The 22,028-nt window shown below is 42.4% G+C and overlaps 1 protein-coding gene across 1 annotated transcript in view; it reads left to right on the top strand.

Annotated features, from left to right (window-relative positions):
* Window positions 1-22,028, top strand: part of ank2b (ankyrin 2b, neuronal) — a 127,570-nt gene that overhangs the window by 25,014 nt on the left and 80,528 nt on the right. The window contains exons 2-4 of the mRNA XM_078276232.1: window positions 12,418-12,519; window positions 20,072-20,170; window positions 21,823-21,921. Of these exons, the coding sequence (XP_078132358.1) occupies window positions 12,418-12,519; window positions 20,072-20,170; window positions 21,823-21,921 (300 nt within the window). The remainder of the gene's footprint in view (window positions 1-12,417; window positions 12,520-20,071; window positions 20,171-21,822; window positions 21,922-22,028) is intronic.

Here is a 22,028-nt window from a genome sequence, read left to right as displayed (position 1 = left end):
TCCCCTCACTCGCGAACAAGACCCCAAGGCACTTGAACTCCTTCACTTGGGGTAAGGACTCATTCCCTACCTGGAGAAGGCACTCCATCGGTTTCCTGCTGAGAACCATGGCCTCCGATTTAGAGGTGCTGATCCTCATCCCAGCCGCTTCACACTCCGCTGCGAACCGATCCAGTGAGTGCTGAAGGTCACAGGCCGATGATGCCATCAGGACCACATCATCTGCAAAAAGCAACGATGAGATCCCCAGCCCACCGAACTGCAACCCCTCTCCACCCCGACTACGCCTCGATATCCTGTCCATAAATACTATAAACAGGATTGGTGACAAAGCGCAGCCCTGGCGGAGGCCAACTCTCACCTGAAACGAGTCCGACTTACTGCCGAGAACCCGGGACACAGCTCTCGCTTTGGTCGTACAGAGATTGGATGGCCCTGAGAAGGGACCCCTCACCCTGTACTCCCGCAGCACCTCCCACAGTATCTCCCGGGGCAGCCGGTCATACGCCTTCTCCAGATCCACAAAACACATGTAGACTGGTTGGGCATACTCCCAGGCTCCCTCCAGGATCCTTGCGAGAGTAAAGATCTGGTCCGTTGTTCCATGACCAGGACGGAATCCGCATTGTTCCTCTTCAACCTGAGATTCGACTATCGACCGAACCCTCCTTTCCAGCACCTTGGAGTAGACTTTACCGGGAGGTGTGATACCCCTGTAATTGGCACACACCCTCTGGTCTGGACGGATCTCATCAATTCCTGGGGCTTTGCCGCTGTGGAGTTGTTTAACTACCTCAGCAACCTCCACCCGGGAAATTGATGCCAATCCCCCCTCATCCTCCAGCACTGCCTCTACCATAGAGGGCGTATTAGTCGGATTTAGGAGTTCCTCAAAGTGCTCCTTCCACCGCCCTATTACCTCCTCAGTTGAGGTCAACAGCGTCCCATCCTTACTGTACACAGCTTGGATGGTTCCCCGCTTCCCCCTCCTGAGGTGGCGAACGGTTTTCCAGAAGTACCTTGGTGCCGACCGAAAGTCCTTCTCCATGTCTTCTCCGAACTTCTCCCACACACGTTGCTTTGCCTCTTTCACGGCAGAGGCTGCAGCCCTTCGGGCCCTTCGGGCCCTTCGGTACCTTGCAACTGCCTCCGGAGTCGTCTGGGATAACATATCCCGGAAAGACTCCTTCTTCAGTCGGACGGCTTCCCTGACCACCGGTGTCCACCACGGTGTTCGTGGGTTACCGCCCCTTGAGGCACCTAAGACCCTAAGACCACAGCTCCTCACCGCAGCTTCAGCAATGGAAACTTTGAACATTGTCCACTCGGGTTCAATGCCCAGCCTCCACAGGGATGCACGAAAAGCTCCGACGGAGGTCTGAGTTGAAAGTCTGTCGGACAGGGGCCTCCTCCAGACGTTCCCAATTTACCCGCACTACCCGTTTGGGCTTACCAGGTCTGTCCAGAGTCTTCCCCCACCCCTGACCCAACTCACCACCAGATGGTGATCGGTTGACAGCTCCGCCCCTCTCTTCACCCGAGTGTCCAAAACATATGGCCTCAGATCAGATGAAACGATTATAAAATCAATCATTGACCTTTGGCCTAGGGTGCTCTGGTACCAAGTACACTTATGAGCATCCCTATGTTCGAACATGGTGTTCGTTATAGACAATCCATGACTAGCACAGAAGTCCAACAACAAACAACCACTCTGGTTTAGATCAGGGAGGCCGTTCCTCCCAATCACGCCTCTCCATGTGTCTCCATCATTACCCACGTGCGCGTTGAAGTCCCCCAGCAGAACTATGGAGCCCCGACTGGAGCCCCATGCAGGACTTCACTCAAGGTCTCCAAGAAGGCCGAATACTCCGAACTCTTGTTTGGTGCATATGCACAAACAACAGTCAGAGTTTTCCCCCCCACAACCCCCAGGCGTAGGGAGGTGACCCTCTCGTCCACCGGGTTAAACTCCAACGTAGCAGCGCTTGTGAGTATCCCCACACCCGCCCGGCGCCTCACACCCTGGGCTACTCCGGAGAAGAAAAGAGTCCAACCCCTATCCAGGAGTATGGTTCCAGAACCAAGACTGTGCGTAGAGGTAAGCCCCACCAGATCTAACCGGTAGCGCTCCACCTCCCGCACAAGTTCCGGCTCCTTCCCCCACAGAGAGGTGACATTCCACGTCCCCAGAGCCAGCCTCTGCTGCCCGGGTCTGGTCCGTCGAGGCCCCTGACCTTCACTGCCACCCATGTGGCAGCGCACCCGACCCCAGCGGTTCCTCCCACAGGTGGTGGGCCCATGGGATGGAGAGATGTTTTTTTGTTGTTGCTAATTATTTTTCACTTTGAGAGATAGGGCATTTGCTGCAATCGCGTGGTGTTGGAACAATTGGAAAAAGGAGTTCCTTCTTGGGAAAATTCGCACTCTTAATGGTTAGATAGGGCATGCCTTGGCGGAAACACCGGTCCTTTTAATGAGTACTCCCAGGACATGTACACCCATTTTCTGGATGAAAGTCTTGTGTTTTCCCCTTAACTTCTTCTGGGACACGAACTCCGCTCCCCTGTGTGAAAGTCCAGTGTTTTGGGAACCACACATTCACCCCGACCTCCTCCATACACAGATTTCCGTGGTCTTATACAGCAGCAGTCACCTTGGGGCTGATTATTATGAATACGAATTACAGCATATTACTTTTCGTAGTGATATGTACGAATGGTCCACCAAAAGATTTGAGTGTCCCAAGCCCCTACTACATGCTAATTTCATACAGTATGAATTGCATACTAATCAAAATCATTATAGAATACTGATTTTTATCAACCTACTCTGCCATTTTTATACTAACAGGAAATCAAACAACATGTTCGGTGTGAATCCAACTGCAACTTTGGAAAGCTACTGCCAATTCAACTTTTCCTAAGATTTAATACTTGTTGTCCAAAAGTTCTTTGCAGCGGTTTGACTAACACCTACAGCAAATTATTTCAGCATTTAGCAGCTAAAGAGGCAGACATTTTTCGTGGGACTTGGTGGCCATCAAACCAGAGCTAAAAGGAAAGTAAATAATTGACTAATATTCATCATGTGGACACAGATATGACTCCAAATAAATGTTATAGTTGCTCTGTAACTGCTGGACGTGTTAATATTCAAACGTCAAAAATGTGTGTGTTAAATTCCATGTATTTATTACCATAAGCCCCACATTGTCGTTTGCTGTAAGGCAGCGCCAAAATCCACGTAGGTAGGAGGTCGGGGTGGTGGATGGGTCCCAAAATCCAGGTTTCTCACCCAGGGGACTGGTGTTTATGTCCTGGAAGTTATTTTAACCCAAACCACAAAGTTTTTTCTAATCTTATCCAAGTTGTGTTAATGCCTAAACTTAACCGTCACGGCACAGCATTAAATACAACGTCATGTTTCAACGTATTCTCATGAACGGGTTCGTATGATATCGTATGAAATTTTATGCACACCAACTGGTATGATATCCTATGAAATTAGGCGACTGCCGGCTGGTCATGCGACACCAGCTACAGAGCAGCGTGAATTGTCGGTTGTATCTGCGGCCGTTGCTAGTTGAGTTTAGCCGACAAAAGGTGACTTTTAGCCGTGTACAGGGCACCGCGAGATGACGGTCCTTTCAGGGGACATGGCAGTTGAGTTTAGCCGACAAAAACTAAGCATCATGTGGCGATAACTTTAAGTTTAGGAACCAAAATGACTAGTTACATTTAGAAAAAAGCTCTTGATTTGAATATAAACACTAATCCACCCATCCACCTCGTCCTCCTCTCTACATGGACCATAGTGGTCTCGTACAGCAGCAATCAATGTGGTGCATACAGTAATAAATACTTTGAATACATACGAATAACGGGGCTTAACGTTTCGTAGCTATAGGTACGAATGGTTCATAAGATAACATATGAATGAACCTGCTGACATTATTCATAGTTCATGAGCTACGTGCTAAACTACGTGTATGACCCTCTTCATTTTTTTTTTTAAAAACCTCAAAATTTCCCCTTTACTCAAACTGTCAAAATGTATATGTACCTAAAAAAGTTGTAGTGTATACTGTATATAACCTGATGTAACTCAGTGACAGTCACAGGAGGGTCCAGACGGCTGTAATTGGCCAGTGTGTAGGAGGAGGAGGAAGCAGTGACCCTGGCAGCAAGTTCCAACTGAGCTTCTATCATCTGATAGGATGAAAGAGAGAGAATGAGAGGAGAAACACTGACAGAAAAGTCAATTAAACAGCCAAGCAGTGAAAAAACAGAGCTAAGCTCTAAGAACTGACCTAGCCAAGGCAAATTCCTTGTAAGCTTTTATTGTATTTACCTGGCAATAAAATCCTTTTCTGATTTTGAGCTTCATATCAACAGTGAGAATGTCTCATGACATATTGACTCTTTGCCATGGTTTTGGTTGAGTAAAGGGCAGTTTAATAGTAATGTATTTTGTTTTTGGTGGGTGTGATGAGAGGAAACTACGAACACACTAAAGGGCAAATAAACTCTAAAACAAGCTGACAGATAGAAGTGTGACATATATTTTCCCCTTATTTCTTATAGCTAATGTTAATGTGTTAGCAAACCGCTGCACGTTTACACATCCAGCAGACACAGAGCAACTTTATCATTTATTGAGGGTTGTCATCAGGTCAGTGTGTATCCATGATCCTGTTAAAGCAAAAAGTTGTTGTGTTAGTCGTGCAATAGAAAACTCAGATTGGACAGATAGTCTAGCTAGCTGTCTGGATTTACCCTGCAGAGATCTGAGGAGCAGTTAACCATAGTCCTCATAAATCCATCAGAGTTTAAAATAACAACACAAAGAAAGAGGAAGGTGACGGACATCCGGCCCAAAATTAGGGGCATCCTTCGGAATTTTCAAATCCGAAATTATCGTAAATGAAACGTTGCCGATATACAGTAGACTACAAAGACAGAGTCTGTGAAGCAGGTAAAAAACCTGGTTACCTGACTTGTCCCGTCCGTGCCCCTAGTATATACCCATATTTCAATCAAGAGATACCTCATTTTGAGTGGACACTTATTTATTGACGTGCACAATAAAAATGATCAATAAAAAAAAATTCCAACTGTGACATCATCATTTAAAGGGGGTCAAGAAGCTGTGAGTGATGTAGGATACCCCCCTGATGGAGTCTAGACACTGGTGGTGATGTTGATGAATGACAGGATGCTGAAATCTTGATGAATGAGAAGAGGAGTGAAGTCTGGGGAGATCAGACCTGGGCGCTGATGAACTGGAGGAGGGTCGCGACAATTCACGCTGGAATTAGAGATGACAGCAACGGAGAGGAGAACATTTAAATATTGACAGCAAAAATGTGATGATGGGGATTGTGGCTAAATGTGGTTGGCTTAACTAAAAGCCCCTATCAGCTGATAAGGGGAAGCAGGAGGAGAGGGAGAGTGAGGTGAGTGAGTAACATAAGATAGTCTTCTGGCTAAAGTTACGCTAAGCTTCATTAGTTAGTGCAGACGGTACAGAATTCTCAAACTAGTGAGTGTGACCAGAGACCCAACTTAGAGTAACTTCCTGCCTCTGTGTCCCGTGGGTTTGGCCACTGCCACGCCTCTTTAGGAGACTAGCGGCATGTCCTGAGTGTATTGATTCTAATGAGAAAAGTGAACATGAACACAGATTATGGCCGATTCTTTCGCCCCATAGTCACCAAAGTAAATATTGGACCCATTTTTCACAAGCCACATATCTCCAAATCTCCAGGTTTTCCTCCTCTTCCCTTTCGAAGGAACAACGGGAAGATGATGTAAGACCTACATTAGATAAATTCTCCAGATTGTGCCCACATGCTCTCCACACCTCACTGAGATGTGATCTCGATGCGAGCCAGGCCACCTCGGCATTCGGTCTGGCTGATTGGATCCCAATGGCTAGCAACATCTAATCTCAGAGCATACAGATCGGACAGTTAAGGTGTCCAGGCATGATCACATGAGCTATTATCACTCAACATAATGTATGTGTTAACACCAGGGTAGTGTGTACAGTATGTGTGTTTTCTGCACTGAGTATGGCTCGCATGTGAATGACACACTGATGCAATGGCGTGTGGCTCTGTCAGTAGACAGTTCTAAAGGAAGCAATGCCCTTCATGTGCTTACTTTGCTAGCTCTGTTGTCATGGTTACCTCCAGAGAGGGCAGTGCTTGTCTCTGTGGTAACTGGGAGGGGCTAGGATGCTCCCAGCCTGGGCACTGGTCTCTCACAGTATGTGTGTACGGGTGTGAGGGATTGGTTTGCATTATTGATAAAGCTCCTCGTGCACAGTGACTTTGTAAATGAATGTTTGATGTAATGTGATGGAAGAGGAGCTTTAGGACTGGGCTTTGTCATGCTTGGCAGGTTTGATTAAGTCATGAAGTAATGTCTAGACACAAGCTGAAACATAAGAAGCAACATATTGTTTTAGAATGGACACATATAAAAGATACATATGATGCAGTCAGTGATATTGGGGATATTTTGTTCAGACCTAACTCCATTCTAAAGTGTACCTGTTTAACTGTAGTGAAAGAAGAAGAAAAGCAATGGCTTCCATTCCTGACTAAAGTTGCTTTATTGACTTTTCATTTTGTATGTCTGTTCCTATGTATTGCACACTCACCCCAAACATGACCTTTATGGAACTGTAGGCCTTTTAAAACACTTCCCCATCAACGAGAGTGACAAACTGACAAGCTCCTTCTAAACAGGAGTTATGAAACATTTCTGTAGGAAGCTGGCTGCCACAATTCTCCCTTTTTCTCCAATGTTAAGTGTATTCCATTCAAAAGCCCACTTGTCTCAGAGTCCTGTTGGTCCATGTGTCACTATAGCAACCCGCCAGTTGCAGAATGATGATTAGTGCAAGGTCTTGCATAATGTCACTCGGCAGCGCTGGAGGGAATGGGAGGATATTATCAGACAGGGTTGACTGTGGTCATGGCTGCTTGGTGCAGTGCTGCTAGAAAACAATGCTAACCCTGTGAAAACATTCATGAGGCAGCTTGAACAAGTCTTTCCAGGCTTTGGGACGGTCCATGTATACACTGCTTTCTCGGGAAAAGACCAATATTTCTGATGAGTGCTCAAGATTTTACAGAGCCAGAGAGGGGGGCGAAGGACACAGCTTTACTCTCACTTGATTCGTAGAAGGTCTTTGACCATGTCGATTGGCCATATCTGTTGAAGTGCTTCCCCGCTTTGGCTATGGAATACATTTTTCAAATGGGTTAGATTGCTTTGTACTGGGCTCACTGCAGAAATATTGACCAATTGTGTGGTCTCTCAACCTTTTAACATCTCTAGAAGTTATCCTCTTGCAATACAGCCATTTGCTATAGCGGTGGGGAGGCATAGTGACATTTATGGAATTTGAGAAGGTCTTCCAGAACATGAAATACTATAGCACTAAAAAATCTGTTCTGTCGCTGCACTCTGAGGTCTTATTGAAACAAAATATCTGGATACAAAGGTAATTATTCAAAATCATCTATAATGTTCCTTATACAAACAGAGGGGAAAATAAGCCATGTGTATGCTTCTACTTTCCACCCAATGGGTAATTTCGTTATACATTATAAAACACAGTATACAGTGTCTACAGTATAAAAATGGTCCCTGAGGTGAATTCGACCAACTTTATTTGGTAAATTAAACATCCCAGACTTTACGTCTATCCGTATTGCATTTAATATATGACTGAGTAGGCCTTAAATGTCCAAACATACATTGGTATTACTGGGCAGCTCAACTACGGTCTATCATGTTTTATTTTTCGTCTGAAAGCCCTCTAGCTGGGATGGATTTGGAATCTGTTCTGTTATTGTATTTGTATTCAGCAGATACCTGAGTATACAGACAGCCCTATATTGTATTATGATTAATGTTTGGTTTGACACTTGAATATTAACTCTTCCTGGTCACACTTCAGTCCTATTTGGGGTAATGTCAACTTTAAACCAAACAAAGGTGAATCAGGATTTTGGATATGGGCTGGAAGGTTAAGGAAAGTGCAAGATATGTACAGAGAAGATGAAGTACTCATGTCCTTTGCAGAAATATAAACGAAATATGACATTGCAACAATTTTTTCTTTACTCTGACAGAGAGCAGTAAGTGTGTCTGTGCTAATTAGTTCGATAACATATACACATGGTATATCATTTTTCAAAACTAGTACTACTCCTGCTTCCTGTTCTAATGTAAATATTCAAGCGAACGGTGTGCAACCTCTGTCAGTAGAGTTAGCAAGCATAGGACATTTTTATGCTAAAGGTTAAGTTTCATCTTTGTATGACTTGTTTTCTTCTGGGTCTAAAGAATACCTGGACAACACCCAAAAACAAGTTCAGGTCGATTTTAATGTACACAGTGCCATGGTTAGCATTGCAAAGGCTCTGTCCTGATTGACCGGTCCTAAAACTTCCCCTGCTTTATGGTCTATTTTAAAATAAATGGGACCATAATTTACTAAATGAACATCAAGCTGCATTGAAGAAGTCTTCAAATTAGCAATTGAGACCATAAACTCAATGAAAATGTTTACTGAGGTAATAAATCAAAAGTGAGAAGTAAGGTCATTTTCTCATAGACTTCTATAGAAACTGACTTCTTTTTCGCCCCCTGCTTAAAATAAGATAGAATGCAGTTTTAAGGCACTTCCGCATTGGCTTTTCCGACCAAGAAGTTGCCGCTTAAGCATAACAAAGAGGCAGCAGATCTGGGACCAGCTGACCACCTGCCCCTTAATAGAATGTGCATAGTCTCGCAATGCCAGACCTATCTCCGAACACAGCGCTGCGGAAGAGGTTCTGGCAAGTCCACAAAGCATTCTCGGATGGGAGAAAAACTTGCTCTGGTTGATTTAGATTTTTTTTTTTTAAACCAATCACAATCATCTTGGGCGGTGCTAAGCTCCGGACGGAGCCACGGTGCTTCTGCAAAACAGCCTCGGGAAGCAACTTGTTTTGGTGGAACATGTGAACGTTCGAAAGTTAATTTAGTCGTGCAACAGAAAACTCAGATTGGACAGATAGTCTAGCTAGCTGTCTGGATTTACCCTGCAGAGATCTGAGGAGCAGTTAACCATAGTCCTGTGGTGTGGGACATCCAGCCTAAAAAGAGGTAGATCCTGCAAAACCTCCGGTGACAATGGAACAATCCCTTAAATGAAATGAGTCGATATTGATTTCAAATGTGCATGAATGCATAAAATAATGAATAAATAAAATTAGCGCAATGAAAATGCAACATAGTGAAAGTAATGATTTTTTCTACAAATCTAGATCTACTGTATGTAAGTTAGACAAAAAATTATTTGGCATTTAAACTACTATGACAGGTATAATTTCCTCAAAAAAGTAACCTGAGTACATGTAACGGCATAAATGTTACTTCCTACCTCTGCCCCTATGTTAGATAAAACATGATAACGTGCCCTCAAGAGTACCCTTCCAGTGGAGAAAAGGTGATGCAGGGACCTCTAATGCCCTGTATGCAAGAAAACTTTGTGTGCTGTTTCCCTGCCGCATACTGTCGGTGTGTTTTAATATTTTTCCTATAGCTCTAAGACAGCCTGAGTCTGCACTGCATGTATACATGTATACTGCACCAGGTATCTCTAACAGGCTTCAAGTCTCTGCAAGTTGACTTTTGTAGTGCATTGGCATGAATTATACGCAATATGTAATGTAAACTGTTTTGTAAACTTGAAAACTGTTCTGTGTACATTATGGACTAATACATGGAAAAACATCAACATGGTCCTTCGAGGTGATGGCGGCTGTAGTAGTTTTGAGTGTGAGTGATGCAATGCAGTTCTCTGCAGCAGCCAGACAGCTGCAGACTGCAGGTCAGCCACAAACATCAGAGCAGGACTATTTGTAGACATCAGTGCTGCAGTGTCACTGCTCATTTCATACATCATGAGGGCTGATCTCTGCATTCTGTATGGAAACTGATGCTGTGGGTGACTGAGTGACAGACTGAGGAAGGAAAGGACACACCAAACACAGACTCTAAAAACTTTCAACACTGAAAAGGCTAGCTTATGAACACATAATGAACAACAATGAACATTACGCAAACTGTGACCTTGACAGCCAATGACAGACCATTGACAGACCATTCCTCAGCTAAACAACAAACACAACATCCGCTGAAGTCCCCACCACCCTCCAGTGTGCTGCTACACTATTTCTGAATCTGACCTCTGACCTCCCGTTGGAAGGAGTAATGCAGTGTGAATGCAGTAAAAATAAGCACCACACAGTGTTTTTCCACAGGAGGAGCAGAGAGCTGTATGTGAGCCAGGATTTAGCTTTAGTGAAGGCACCAAGAGAATGCTGAATCATGCTGCCTCCTTACAGTCCTGGTCTGTTTCCAACTGCAGCTCTCTCAGCATCCAAAAACAAAAAGGGTACATGTCCTTCCCAACGCCGGACACACACATTATCATGCACTATGGAAACTGTTTATGTCTAAATTTGGGTGCACAGTTATTGTTAATAATGATTTATACTGCTTAATGCCAATTAAGACTTTATTCCTCCACCGAAGAATTAAAACATGTTCATTGCATAACCAGCATTAACACGGTAGAATACGTATATAATATATGTATTTATAAAGTAAATACATATATTATATACGTATTTCTAGAGCTTAAGCTGACCTTGTATACTTAGCAATGGTCTGTTGTACAGAAATAACAGATCTTAGAATACCGTGATTGACCAATTAGTCAGTATTCAAGTTTTGTATTCAACAAGTAATAAATATATAAAGATTCCCTCTCTCCCCATACTGGGTTGTCTTTTTCCTTCCTCTAAGCTCATGTCCTGAACCAGAGGCCTGGGTGCCTAAGGGTTCTGCGCAGTATCTTCGCTGTTCCTAGGACTGCGCTCTTCTGGACATAGATCTCAGATGTTGTTCCTGAATTGCTGGAGCCACTGTCCCAGTTTGGGAGTTACAGTTCTGACTGCTCCTATTACCACTTGAACCACTGTTGCCTTCACTTTCCACATCTTTTCTAGCTCTTCACTAAGCCCTTGGTATTTTGTTCAGCTTCTTGTGTTCCTTTTTCTTTATGTTGCTGTCACTTGGTATTGCTACATCTATCAAAACTGCCTTTTGCTGTTTGTTGACCACCACGATGTCCGGTTGGTTGGAACCATTTCATCAGTCTGGATCTGGAAGTCCCACACGATCTTAGAGCTCTGTCATTCTCAGTCACCTTTGGACCTCTACTGTTTAATCATACATATGCTTCCACTTGACTCTATCTTCTGCAAACATGAAATCAGTCATGTAGATGATACACTGCCCTACCTTTCACCATCTTTTCAACAACAGTACAAACAAGTATGATTTTAGGAATATCTAAAATTGTAATGCCTTGTAATCTGTGTCTGGTTGTAGAACACGTCCATGCCTTTGTCATCAGCAAATCAAATCACTGTAAGACCCAGTTAAAGCTGATTCAAAATGCAGCTACCAGTGTCTTGTCTAGGACCAAAAATGCTTTGTTAACTGGTGTGATGAAAACTTCCTCGACCTCAATGTGTCAAGAACAAAGTAGCTTATCAAAAAAAACAACGTACCTAAAGCTAGCTCCATTCATGGTAAGGAGGTTGAGATTGTTGTCACACAAATATTTGGGAACAGTGTCCCAAATTTGATTGCTAAGCGTCGTCAACAGAGAGTCTACTTACTGTTTTATCGTTGTTCTTAAGTTGAACTGAACTGTTTACTCATTGATCATGTGTAAATGATTATTTTGGTCTGTAGACTGTTGATGAACTGTCGATGAGCCCTTTGGGATAAATAAAGTAGTTTGGACAATCTGTTTTAGCAGGAGAGTTGAGATCTGCTCAAGGAAGCCTGCTACAGTGTGAACACTCTTAGTTTGACCATGCTACCATTTTTTTTTTATTTAGTTGTTTATCTCACAGGGACCATGCACAATATATTTTTTGCACCTAGCTAAAAGCTAATTTACAATTGTATACCCAGGGCACAGGCTACCAGTGTTTGATGATGTGCAGGTTGATGAAGTAGAATACATTATTTAAAACATTACACTTTGAGAACATCAATATTACAATCAGAAGAAGAAAAAAAAAAACACAGTACTAATTTTCATTCAGGGAGTACACCATAATAACAATTCATTGGTACAATACTTTTCCTACTGACCAATGCTGGCCAACAAAAACACGGTATACAAGCTCAGTGACTGCAGCTCTGAGGATCCTTAAACCCCTTTTTCAAACTAATTGTGATTACCATTCATCATTTACAACCAATGACACAATGTAAATGTGGACAGTAGATCATTTCTGAAAATGTATTTTTCCTGTGTCTCTTTTAGTCGGACAGTAATACCAGTTTCCTGCGAGCAGCGAGAGCAGGGAACATCGACAAGGTTTTGGAATATCTGAAAGGGGGAGTGGACATCAGCACCTGCAATCAGGTAGGAGACATATCACACAACATCATTCACAACACACACACACACACACACACACAAACACAGACTCACACACTACTTATGGTGTCCCCATATGGACACAATATATTGCTGATATATGGTGTATTTTAAATGAAGTGTAGAATATATATTGTAGAAGACAATGTAAAACACAATTACACCTGCTGGGGGCTGCCCTGGAAGCAATTTAATGATGCTAGAATATAAAGTTATACAAAATACTAATAACACTGTTGGTTGGCTACATAAATCATTTTAAATAGTCATCCACCGCCAACTTAAGTTCCAATCCAAATAATAATAAATACATCAATTGGTCAAACTGTAACATTAAAAAGTTTATTCTACTCAATAATGCTCAATAATGTTTACTTATCATAGCAGGACAAGCACAGGTGTAAATAATATCATTCATGATGCTTTTACAGGCCTCTTAAATGGAATGGAGCCATTGTTAATGCTATTTTTTATCCCTTTGATTTTCTTGCTATGACAAGTCAAAATGTCTGCCATGAAATAGATCTATCAAAACAGTTTACAAAAATGTAACATGGATAAACTACATCATTGTTAGCAATTAAACTGCGTCACCTGCCAACTTCAATTCTGAAACTGACACATTTTCTAGCACATTTTGGTTGTGGCAGCAGGTAGTTCCCTAAAGCTGAAGTTGAAATTAAAGGTGCACTATGAGTTCCTGCATGATTTCAGCGCGATTTCATTTTTGTCTCAAATCGTAGGCATCTCTCCTTGATCCGCTAGCTGCCTGGCCCCTGAACACACTGTGAAAAAGCCCGGTCTCGGGAGACAACACAGGGGTCGTAAACGTCAAATAAACACTAGGGGCACAGGCTGTGCACCAAAATACAACAAACCACTGCAGCCAATCACCGACAAGATGGTTGGGGGAGGGGGTGGGGGTTAGTGACAGTTAGTCAGTTAGTCATGACAGTTACAGAAACATGGGGGGAGGGGCGAGCTTGCTCTGTTTTGTTTGGTATTTACTTTGAACGTCAACAGAAGTGATGTCATGCAGGAACTCATAGTGCACCTTTAAGTGATTTTGGCCACTTATCACCTATAAAGTTGTTAAAGCTAACATGTTAGCAAACAGTTGCCTATTTGCACAGCCTGCAGACACAGAGCAACATTAGCATTAAAGTAAAAAAGAGAGAGTTATCTGCGCTTCTGCAGACCACAACAATCCGGTGCGACCAAGGCAGGACAAAACAGTGTAAAGTAACAAAAGATTTGCCGGTGCAACACAGATGTCTTCTTACTTTATAGTTTTATTTTTAAGTGCATAACAGTGACTAACGTTTCGATGTAAGGTTACATCTTCATCAGAGTCCTTGGAGAGAATCGGCTATGAAGCCCTTAATAAGAATCATCAACAGGTGTGATTGTGCGTAAAAGGGGCGTTGGCTACCTGAAGATACATCCATCTCAACCAAGGTGCTACACTCATTAATCAGTCATTAAAGGGCAAATGCCCACAAACAGGTCAAAATTACATTTATTTTTATTGATTAAAAACAATGTTGATAGGTAACAAGCATAAAATGTTCACAATACAATGGGAATACAATTATATCCATCTTAAATACTATACTTTGACATACTTTGACATTAGAGAAAGCAAGTTAGAACGTAGAGGTTCTAAAGTGCCGAGTGTATGTATCCAAAACGCTTCGCTGCATAGGAGTTTATTAATTTAATGATATCACCACCCCTGGATGGGGATGTGATTTTTTGGATTCCCCAGAACCTCAGTGATGCAGGGGAGCCATGATTGGCCTGCTTGTAGTGCCTCACCATGGCGTATGTTAAATTCTGGGTATGAATAGCCGTCTTATGTTCAGATATTCTTAGTTTGAGTTGATGTTTTGTTTGGCCTATATAAGCGAGTCCACAGGGACACTTTAGAAGGTACACTACATGTGTACTGTTGCAATTAATAAATAAAGAGATGGAGTATTTCTTGCCAGTGTGAGGATGTGAGAATTCCTTTGCATTGGTCGAGTTAGAGCATTGCGCACAGTTACCACATTTATAGAAACCCAGGGGTGGATTGGGGAGCCAAGTGGTCGACGGTGGGTTGGTCATGTCTGAATGGATCAGTCAGTCACGAATGTTGTGGGCACGCCTAAATATAAACCTGGGCGGATTGTCTTTGAGTGTCGGGTCACTCTTTAGAACATGCCAATGCTTGCGAATAATGTTTTTCCTTCTTCCTGCTGCTGGAGTGTAGCCAGTCGAAAAAAATACTCTGGGTGTTGTGTGTGACTTCAGTTGTATCCCCAAGGTATGATGGTAAACTGTGAACATATTTTCTTAGAAAGAAATCAACAAATTGTAAGAGAGGCTCAGTGCTCAATGTGGTAGGCCACCACCTCCTACGTTGCCCAGGTCATCAGAGGAGTCTCTCTCACTCGCTGTTGAAAGAGGCATGTACCTGTTCATCTTAGGCAGGGGCGGGCGGTTATTACAGTATTAATTTCAGTCATGTTTGTGTCCATTGTCCAACATTCTCTCTCCTTTTAGCTCTGGTTTGGTCTCCACCAACTCCTGAGAAACATATCTGTCTCTTTAGCTGCTAAATGCTCCACTATGTTCACCAGCTAGTCTAATACCATGTCTGTCTGCTGTTTGATGCTAAGCATGTAGTGGACAGTGGCTTTATCAGAGCTTTATAACTGAAAACAACTGCCTGCTCCTGCAGGAAACAAAGTTGATAAGACCGTTTGCAGGCCGATACACCAAAATAATGAGCTGAAAAACGTTTACATTCTCTGTAGAGCTGAGAGGAAGTGTGTCGTTAATGATAACTCTAGTCTAGAGTTTGTCACTAGTGACACCTTTCACATTCCACGTAATTTGATACATGTTTGCCTGGTATGTGAGCCCAATGGTGCTTGCTACATTTTTGGCAAACAATCCACACAATGTAATATTTTAAGTGCCAATATGAAAATGGCTTTACATTCCAGTAGGGGAGAGGACTGTGTTTGATCAGGGACCGTTTCTTTATTCAGCCCTAGTCATTATCTAGTCTCCTCTAAGTCCATTAGCATTCCAGCCATGGACAAGGGGGGCAGTGGAACCTGATAGCATGTAAACAGTCCTGTCCTGGCAACAGCCAGGACGACCAGCTCGGTAAACAAAAGCCACATGGAGTGGAAATAAGTAAGTAAGAAGTAAGATTTGCTGTTGGCTCTGTGGTGTGTGAATACTTTATTGTTAACTAATGTGGTAGGAATGATGTTGGCACTACCATCACTTGTGCCATTGAAGATATTTTAAGCTTCTGTGTTTGTGTTTCTCTCAAGCAATGTTTCTGTCCCACTGTATCTCAGTTGAGTAGAAGTGCACTAACAGGTTTAAAAAATGAATCAAGGTCACATATTAAATTACAATGTCAACTGAAAATAGACACCTTTTAGTTAGATAGTTGTTTTTAGAGACTTTATTATTAATCAATTTGCCTTCCCAACTCGTTATAATGACACTTGCATCAAGACACAAGAGCACACAGATTGGAGATTCCATATGTGATAATGGGCCCATGACAGCCAAGACATATTTATTCGTTAAACTTGAACCTTCCGAACCGAAACTCTGAACTGTTCCTTTATTTTTGGATAAGGTGACTCTCAAAGTTGGGTACTGAGGGCTAAGATGCATCTTTTTGTACCTCAAAAAATGTTTTAAGTTTCACTTAAAGCCTCTGAACACCCACACAGGTGATTTCAGTTATTGTGGCTGATAAGACCTCGGCTCAGGTTGAAGCCGGAGCTTAGATGGAAACTTATTATTTTTATCTAGCAACAAGAATTTGTCCTGCCCTAACTGATGCAACAAAGCTAACAATAGGCTCAAGAAGATGTCAATCAATCAGTTTAAACACCAAAACAGTCCTGGGAAGGGGTCTTATCAGCCAGATTCATTTAAAACACCTGTGTGGGTGTTCCGGGCCTTTAACTGTTTTTTCCCAGTGTCATCACTTGAACACCAAAGCCAGAACCATCCCTGACCAACATTTTGAAGTTTAAAATGTATACTTTCTGCATTTGCCTAGCTCTCAGGGTCAACAAGGGACTTTGTGACATACATTTTGTCTTCATCAACTTTGCAGTTCCCTAGCTCCCTAGTTTTTGCCTCTTTTAGCTCATAGTTTGGGTTTCCTGGCCCACAAATTCCGGTATTAACAATCTCATTTCCGGTAGCAGCAGATGCTCTGCCACTGTACACTACCTGCTCAGCACCAAAAAACAGACAACGTTAGCAAGTATGTATTGAACATAGTGGAGCTAAAATGAGAGTAAATATTGGACTTAAATTCACCAGGTGGACACAAACATGACTCCAAATGAATGGCAATATTGCTTCGTGTCTGCTGTGTAACTAGGCAACTGTTCGCTGTAGCTAACATGTTAGCTATATGCCAGCATGATTTAAGCTGACAATACATCAGATGTGGTGTTGGTTCGATGGCTTAGCCAACTAGCCAAGAGGCCTAATATTGGAATGAAGGAAGCTACTTTTTGTAATTTTTTGTAATTTTAGGGCCAAGGCCACTTGGCCTGCAGTGGGGCACATTTGTTAAGGGCACAAACACCACACTTAAAGGTGCAATATGTAATACGGACAGCTAGTGTTTAAAATAGTTACTGCAGTACAAATTCAAAATACTGGAGAGAGTCGTTTCCCCCACCCCCTCCTCCCCAGACTTGAAGTTCACGTTGGTTGCCAGGCCAGAGTAGCTAACGTTAGATGCTGGCTATATTGACAGTCATAAAAGCCCGTGCTCACGCGGAGCTCTGTACCCAACTGACAGGCACACTTTTTCGGCTTAGAATTACAGTAGGAACCGCTAAAAACCCGACAACCTCGCCGTCCTCTCCACACGCCAGACAGGCCACTTCCTCGGCTTAGAATTACGATAGGAACCACTAAAAATACCACTACCTTGCCGTCCTATTCCACCCAGCTAATGCTTACCTGTTTAGTAGTAAATTAGCCAACTCGGCGTCCTTTTGGGCTCTAAGCTGTCTCCATTTTTCAAATACATCTCCAATATTTACCTGGGTTTGTTACGTCTCTGGTCACGCAACTGTTAGAAACATGGCAATGTTTTTTAGGTCTGGTAGAATCTATCTCCGTTAATCCTGTTTGTTTGTGTGCTGCTTTCATGGCTGTACTAACGTTCCAGCTGTAGCGCGCTGGGTTTACATTTTTACAGCTATATCTGACAACCTGGCCTGGGTGTCAAACTGGGCAGTAGATATCAACACACAGGCCAAAACACAAACAGAAATTCTGTCACGGAACGGAAATTTCAAAAGAGAAAATACTGGTATTAGCAATGATGTCAGAAAAGATAGTATTTCAACTTACGTGTTTTCTTAATATCTGATGACATATTGGGGTCATTTTTGGATTAATTACAGTAAATATATTACATATTGGACCTTTAAAATCACTTAAATAGACCAATTAATTTCTAAAAGCATTCATGCCTTTTAAATAAACAGTGGAAGATGCAAAAACATATTAAAAAATAGGCCACAGAACACAGCATGCTGCAAAGCCTTGGAACATTTCCATGAAAACTATATAACCCCAAACCACAGCACCATCAATAAACACATTAAAGAGGTCACTTTACTATTTTAGATAAAGCAGTTGTACCAACACCCTGGCTAAGTGCAGGTTGATATGAGGCCAGTAGGAGGCAGGCAGATGAAAGAGCATGTCAACTAATCCAAAAACAGGAGGACATATTCTGCTCTGTTTCTGGACAGATGCCTCCTGCCAGCTGTGGAATACCCCTGGGCAAAGATAGAGAAAGAGAGAAAGCATAGTCAGATAATGTCATTCTCTTTCTTGGTATCCCACAGGGAGCCTCTGTGGGGACCCTGGGAATCCAGTGGGGCCGTTAGCCTTAGGGGGCTGTGTGATGAGGGTTAGTTTGGCACGGAGGAAATTATTTATCGACTCAGTGGCTCCTTTGATGCTACAGCCTAATGCTTGTGCTGCTGAAAGGGTTACTGAGTCAGTGCTGGGTCACTTATGGCGCTTACCCACTGCTAGTGCCAGCTCTGCTCTGCTTGGCTGAACTCGGCCGCGGTGCCCCGTCCTCCATTTTCCATTGCTGATTTAGTACCGCCTCATGAGTGAGGCGAGCCTGGCTGGTCATCATAACGACGCCGCAGGAAACTGCTGTGACCTACCGCGACACACACACAGAACGTCGAAGGTGTGTTGTTTGTGATTCTCGGCATGTGGCTGTTTGCCAGAAGACACATTTTGTTTCAAAATAAGCTGGAGGTAGCAACATTTTTCATAATAGAAAAACAAAAAAGGCGAGTAGAGTAGAGTTGAGGCGAGGCGAGCAGGTACCATGTGATGGAAAAAGACCATTAGAAGAGGAGAGGGGTAAACTAGGGGACAACCCTGCAATCACCTCCTTTCCTTTGCTTAAAGAAAGAAAACGGATGACTGTTATTAAGGGCTGGATAATATGACCTAAAATCAAAACAATCACGATTAATGAACAGTTGACCTCCATTACGATTCAGGAATGGTTATTTATTTATTTATTTTCCCATAGTTCACTGACAAGGGTTGCACTGTAAATAACACGACTAATGAAAAACAGTGTTTCTCCCTGTGTTGCTGGATGTGTAACTAGGCTTTAAGATATTACAAATGTTTACTTCAAATATTAAAACAAACTTTATTAAAGCCAAAAGTAAGTTCTCTGCACATTCACACTGCGACTCCCATAAGCCCCTTGGAAACTGTTTTTTCATCATCTCTTTTTAACAAAACCTGAATCATTATGGTAGCAATTCTCCCATGCCAAACCAAGCAGCACATGGAACTGAAGCGCTTAATACAGATATTAATAGAGATCATAAGAGATTCATAACTTGAAACTTCAAAACATCTCTACTCTAAACTACAATGTGGGTCAAGTCATTTGAAATACACCAAATCTTAAACGAAATGACAAGCTTCTATGAGCTTTTTCAAAATGGTTTTGGTTCATTTGGTATTTTAGAATCAATCTCCCGTATTTATTTATTGTCTCAGCCATCACCAATCAATACCCAAGCAAATATTCAAGTAGAAGGGATCAACATGACTCTTTAGAATAAAAAGAAGAGGATATTAGCTTGATCTGCACACACACACACACACACACACACACACACACACACACACACACACACACTATTTATATCTTTATACCCAGGAATGGCTCTCCTCCCACCAGCATAACATGGCACATCATCTGACCCAACTTTGATAGCTAGCTTTGACATTTCAGTCTGTCACTCCGCATGTAAGAGTAAAGGACAGCCACATGTTCATAAGATGGAAACTGAAAAAGAAAGGCAGGCTCAGTTAGTTATGGACCTGGTGGAGGAGGTAATCCCTTCTCTTTCCATTTGGACCTGTCTATATTCTTTGTTGCTGTTGGGTTGTTGGACTTTGGGCCTGACCTTTCCTCCCTGTCTTCTTCCAGAATGGTCTTAATGCACTGCACCTGGCAGCCAAGGAGGGCCATGTGGATCTGGTCCAGGAGCTGTTGGACAGAGGAGCCGCAGTGGATTCAGCCACAAAGGTAGGTTATCAGCTTCCCACTGAGCGGGTATATTTCATGAAAAGCTGGATTCATCCACGTTTCCTGCTGCTAGAAGCTTGGTGACATAGTAGAGTTGGAAAGCAGCTAGCTTAATGTACAGTTGTAGAGACTTGCTGTATCTGAAGGACTACTGAAGCTGCTCTGGAGGCTCGTGCTGAGCAACACCTTAGTAAGACGTGGTTTGCGTTTTTTTTTCTAATAATGCAGCTGTCATATACATCAGCAAACTACACATTTTATTTCATATTCAATATCCCCAGATCAGACTTTTTTTTGTTTAGAAGCAGAGAGATGCACGAGGTCTTCCGTGCAATCGTAGGCCTTTCGGAAGCTTTTAAATCCATCCTGGAACTACAGTGTCTTTGTAGAATATCATAATTATGAATCCATAAATCATGTTATGTAATGTTTGATGTCCCCGCATCGCTAAACTAGCATCGTTCACCTGGGCCTTTCAAAAGAGGGCTTCTATGTGATTGTAGGTAGGCACTATACAGCATACTGTAGTCTGGTTTGGGTATGGTTTAATACCTCCTGTTTTGTATTTCTGTGAAATTGCGGCCTCCGCTATCACTTAACTAAAGTCAGACCATCAAGAACGTATGAGGATGTTGATTTGATGACTCCAGCTCACTGTTTCCAACATGTCCCTCTCTGTGTAACCTTTGAAATAGTCAATGCAATTTGTTGTCCAGTTTTCCCTGGTAAACCATCTGCAATAACCTCCAATATCTGAATTTATATAGAGAACTTTATACATTTTGTAACCTTATTGGCTAGAGGCCGGACTCACTTAAATGTTACATATGGGTGAAAATGATGTCTTGGCCTCAGTCTTGTCATCTCAACCCAACTGAACCCCTCTAAAAGATTTTGGAGGGATGTGTACCCCTCATTCCATATTCTATCATTCCAGCTGCCATGGAGTCATGTACTGCATCCTTCAACCTTCAGTAGATATAGACTCATAGATATAAAACCTCTTTCTCTATAGGTTCCAATTGAAGCAATTCTAAAACTTAACCCAGGTGAGATGGTCGCCATATGGTTCCATCCTGGAATGGCAAATCAGAATTACATGTCACATCTATTGTTTTATATCTATGTATAGACCTGTATGTTACTCTGTAAACTGTGTTACTCCTGGGAGCTGAAGTCACTGTTCAACTGAGCTTTTGATATTTCATGTTACTGTGAATCTAATACTCACATGACCTAATATAACCCTTGTCAACCTCAATTTGCTTTATTCATGAGTCATTAATACTGTGATATGTAAATACCTAACTATAATTAAATGCAAATGTGAGTAAGCCAAACAGCATTGTGAAATATGATTGGAGAAGTGTCAAACTATGTGCGACTTGACAAGACTGATTTGAGATTCTGCTCTCAACCACAGCTGTGTATTTGTAATTGATTCATTAGCCTTTGCTAAAATAAAGAATTAACAACAACTCATCGACAGTCAGAGCTGCTAGTTATTGCAGAACATCCATTCACAGCTGCACTGTTTAACATTCACAGATACCATCTTTCAATAGGTTTAGGTCATAAAGAAAAATACTGATATGAATAATATGTATTTTAACGTAGAAATTCTTCTTCTCATTGTCCTTTTATTAATCCAGAAAGGAAACACTGCACTTCACATATCCTCGCTAGCTGGTCAGGCTGAAGTAGTGAAGATCCTGGTTAAACGAGGAGCTGACATCAATTCCCAGTCTCAGGTGAGCCTCTGTACTCTGCTGCTGAAGTTGTTTAATGCTGCTATCCTCTTAAAAGACAATCACAATATCACCTCCTGTATTACTCATCACTAATATCATTTAAGAGA

This window comes from Sander vitreus, chromosome 19 (genome assembly GCF_031162955.1).
Source record: "Sander vitreus isolate 19-12246 chromosome 19, sanVit1, whole genome shotgun sequence".
NCBI lineage: Eukaryota > Metazoa > Chordata > Actinopteri > Perciformes > Percidae > Sander > Sander vitreus.
The sequence above is the reverse complement of the archived record's forward strand: the minus strand, read 5'-3'. Positions and strand labels throughout refer to the sequence as shown.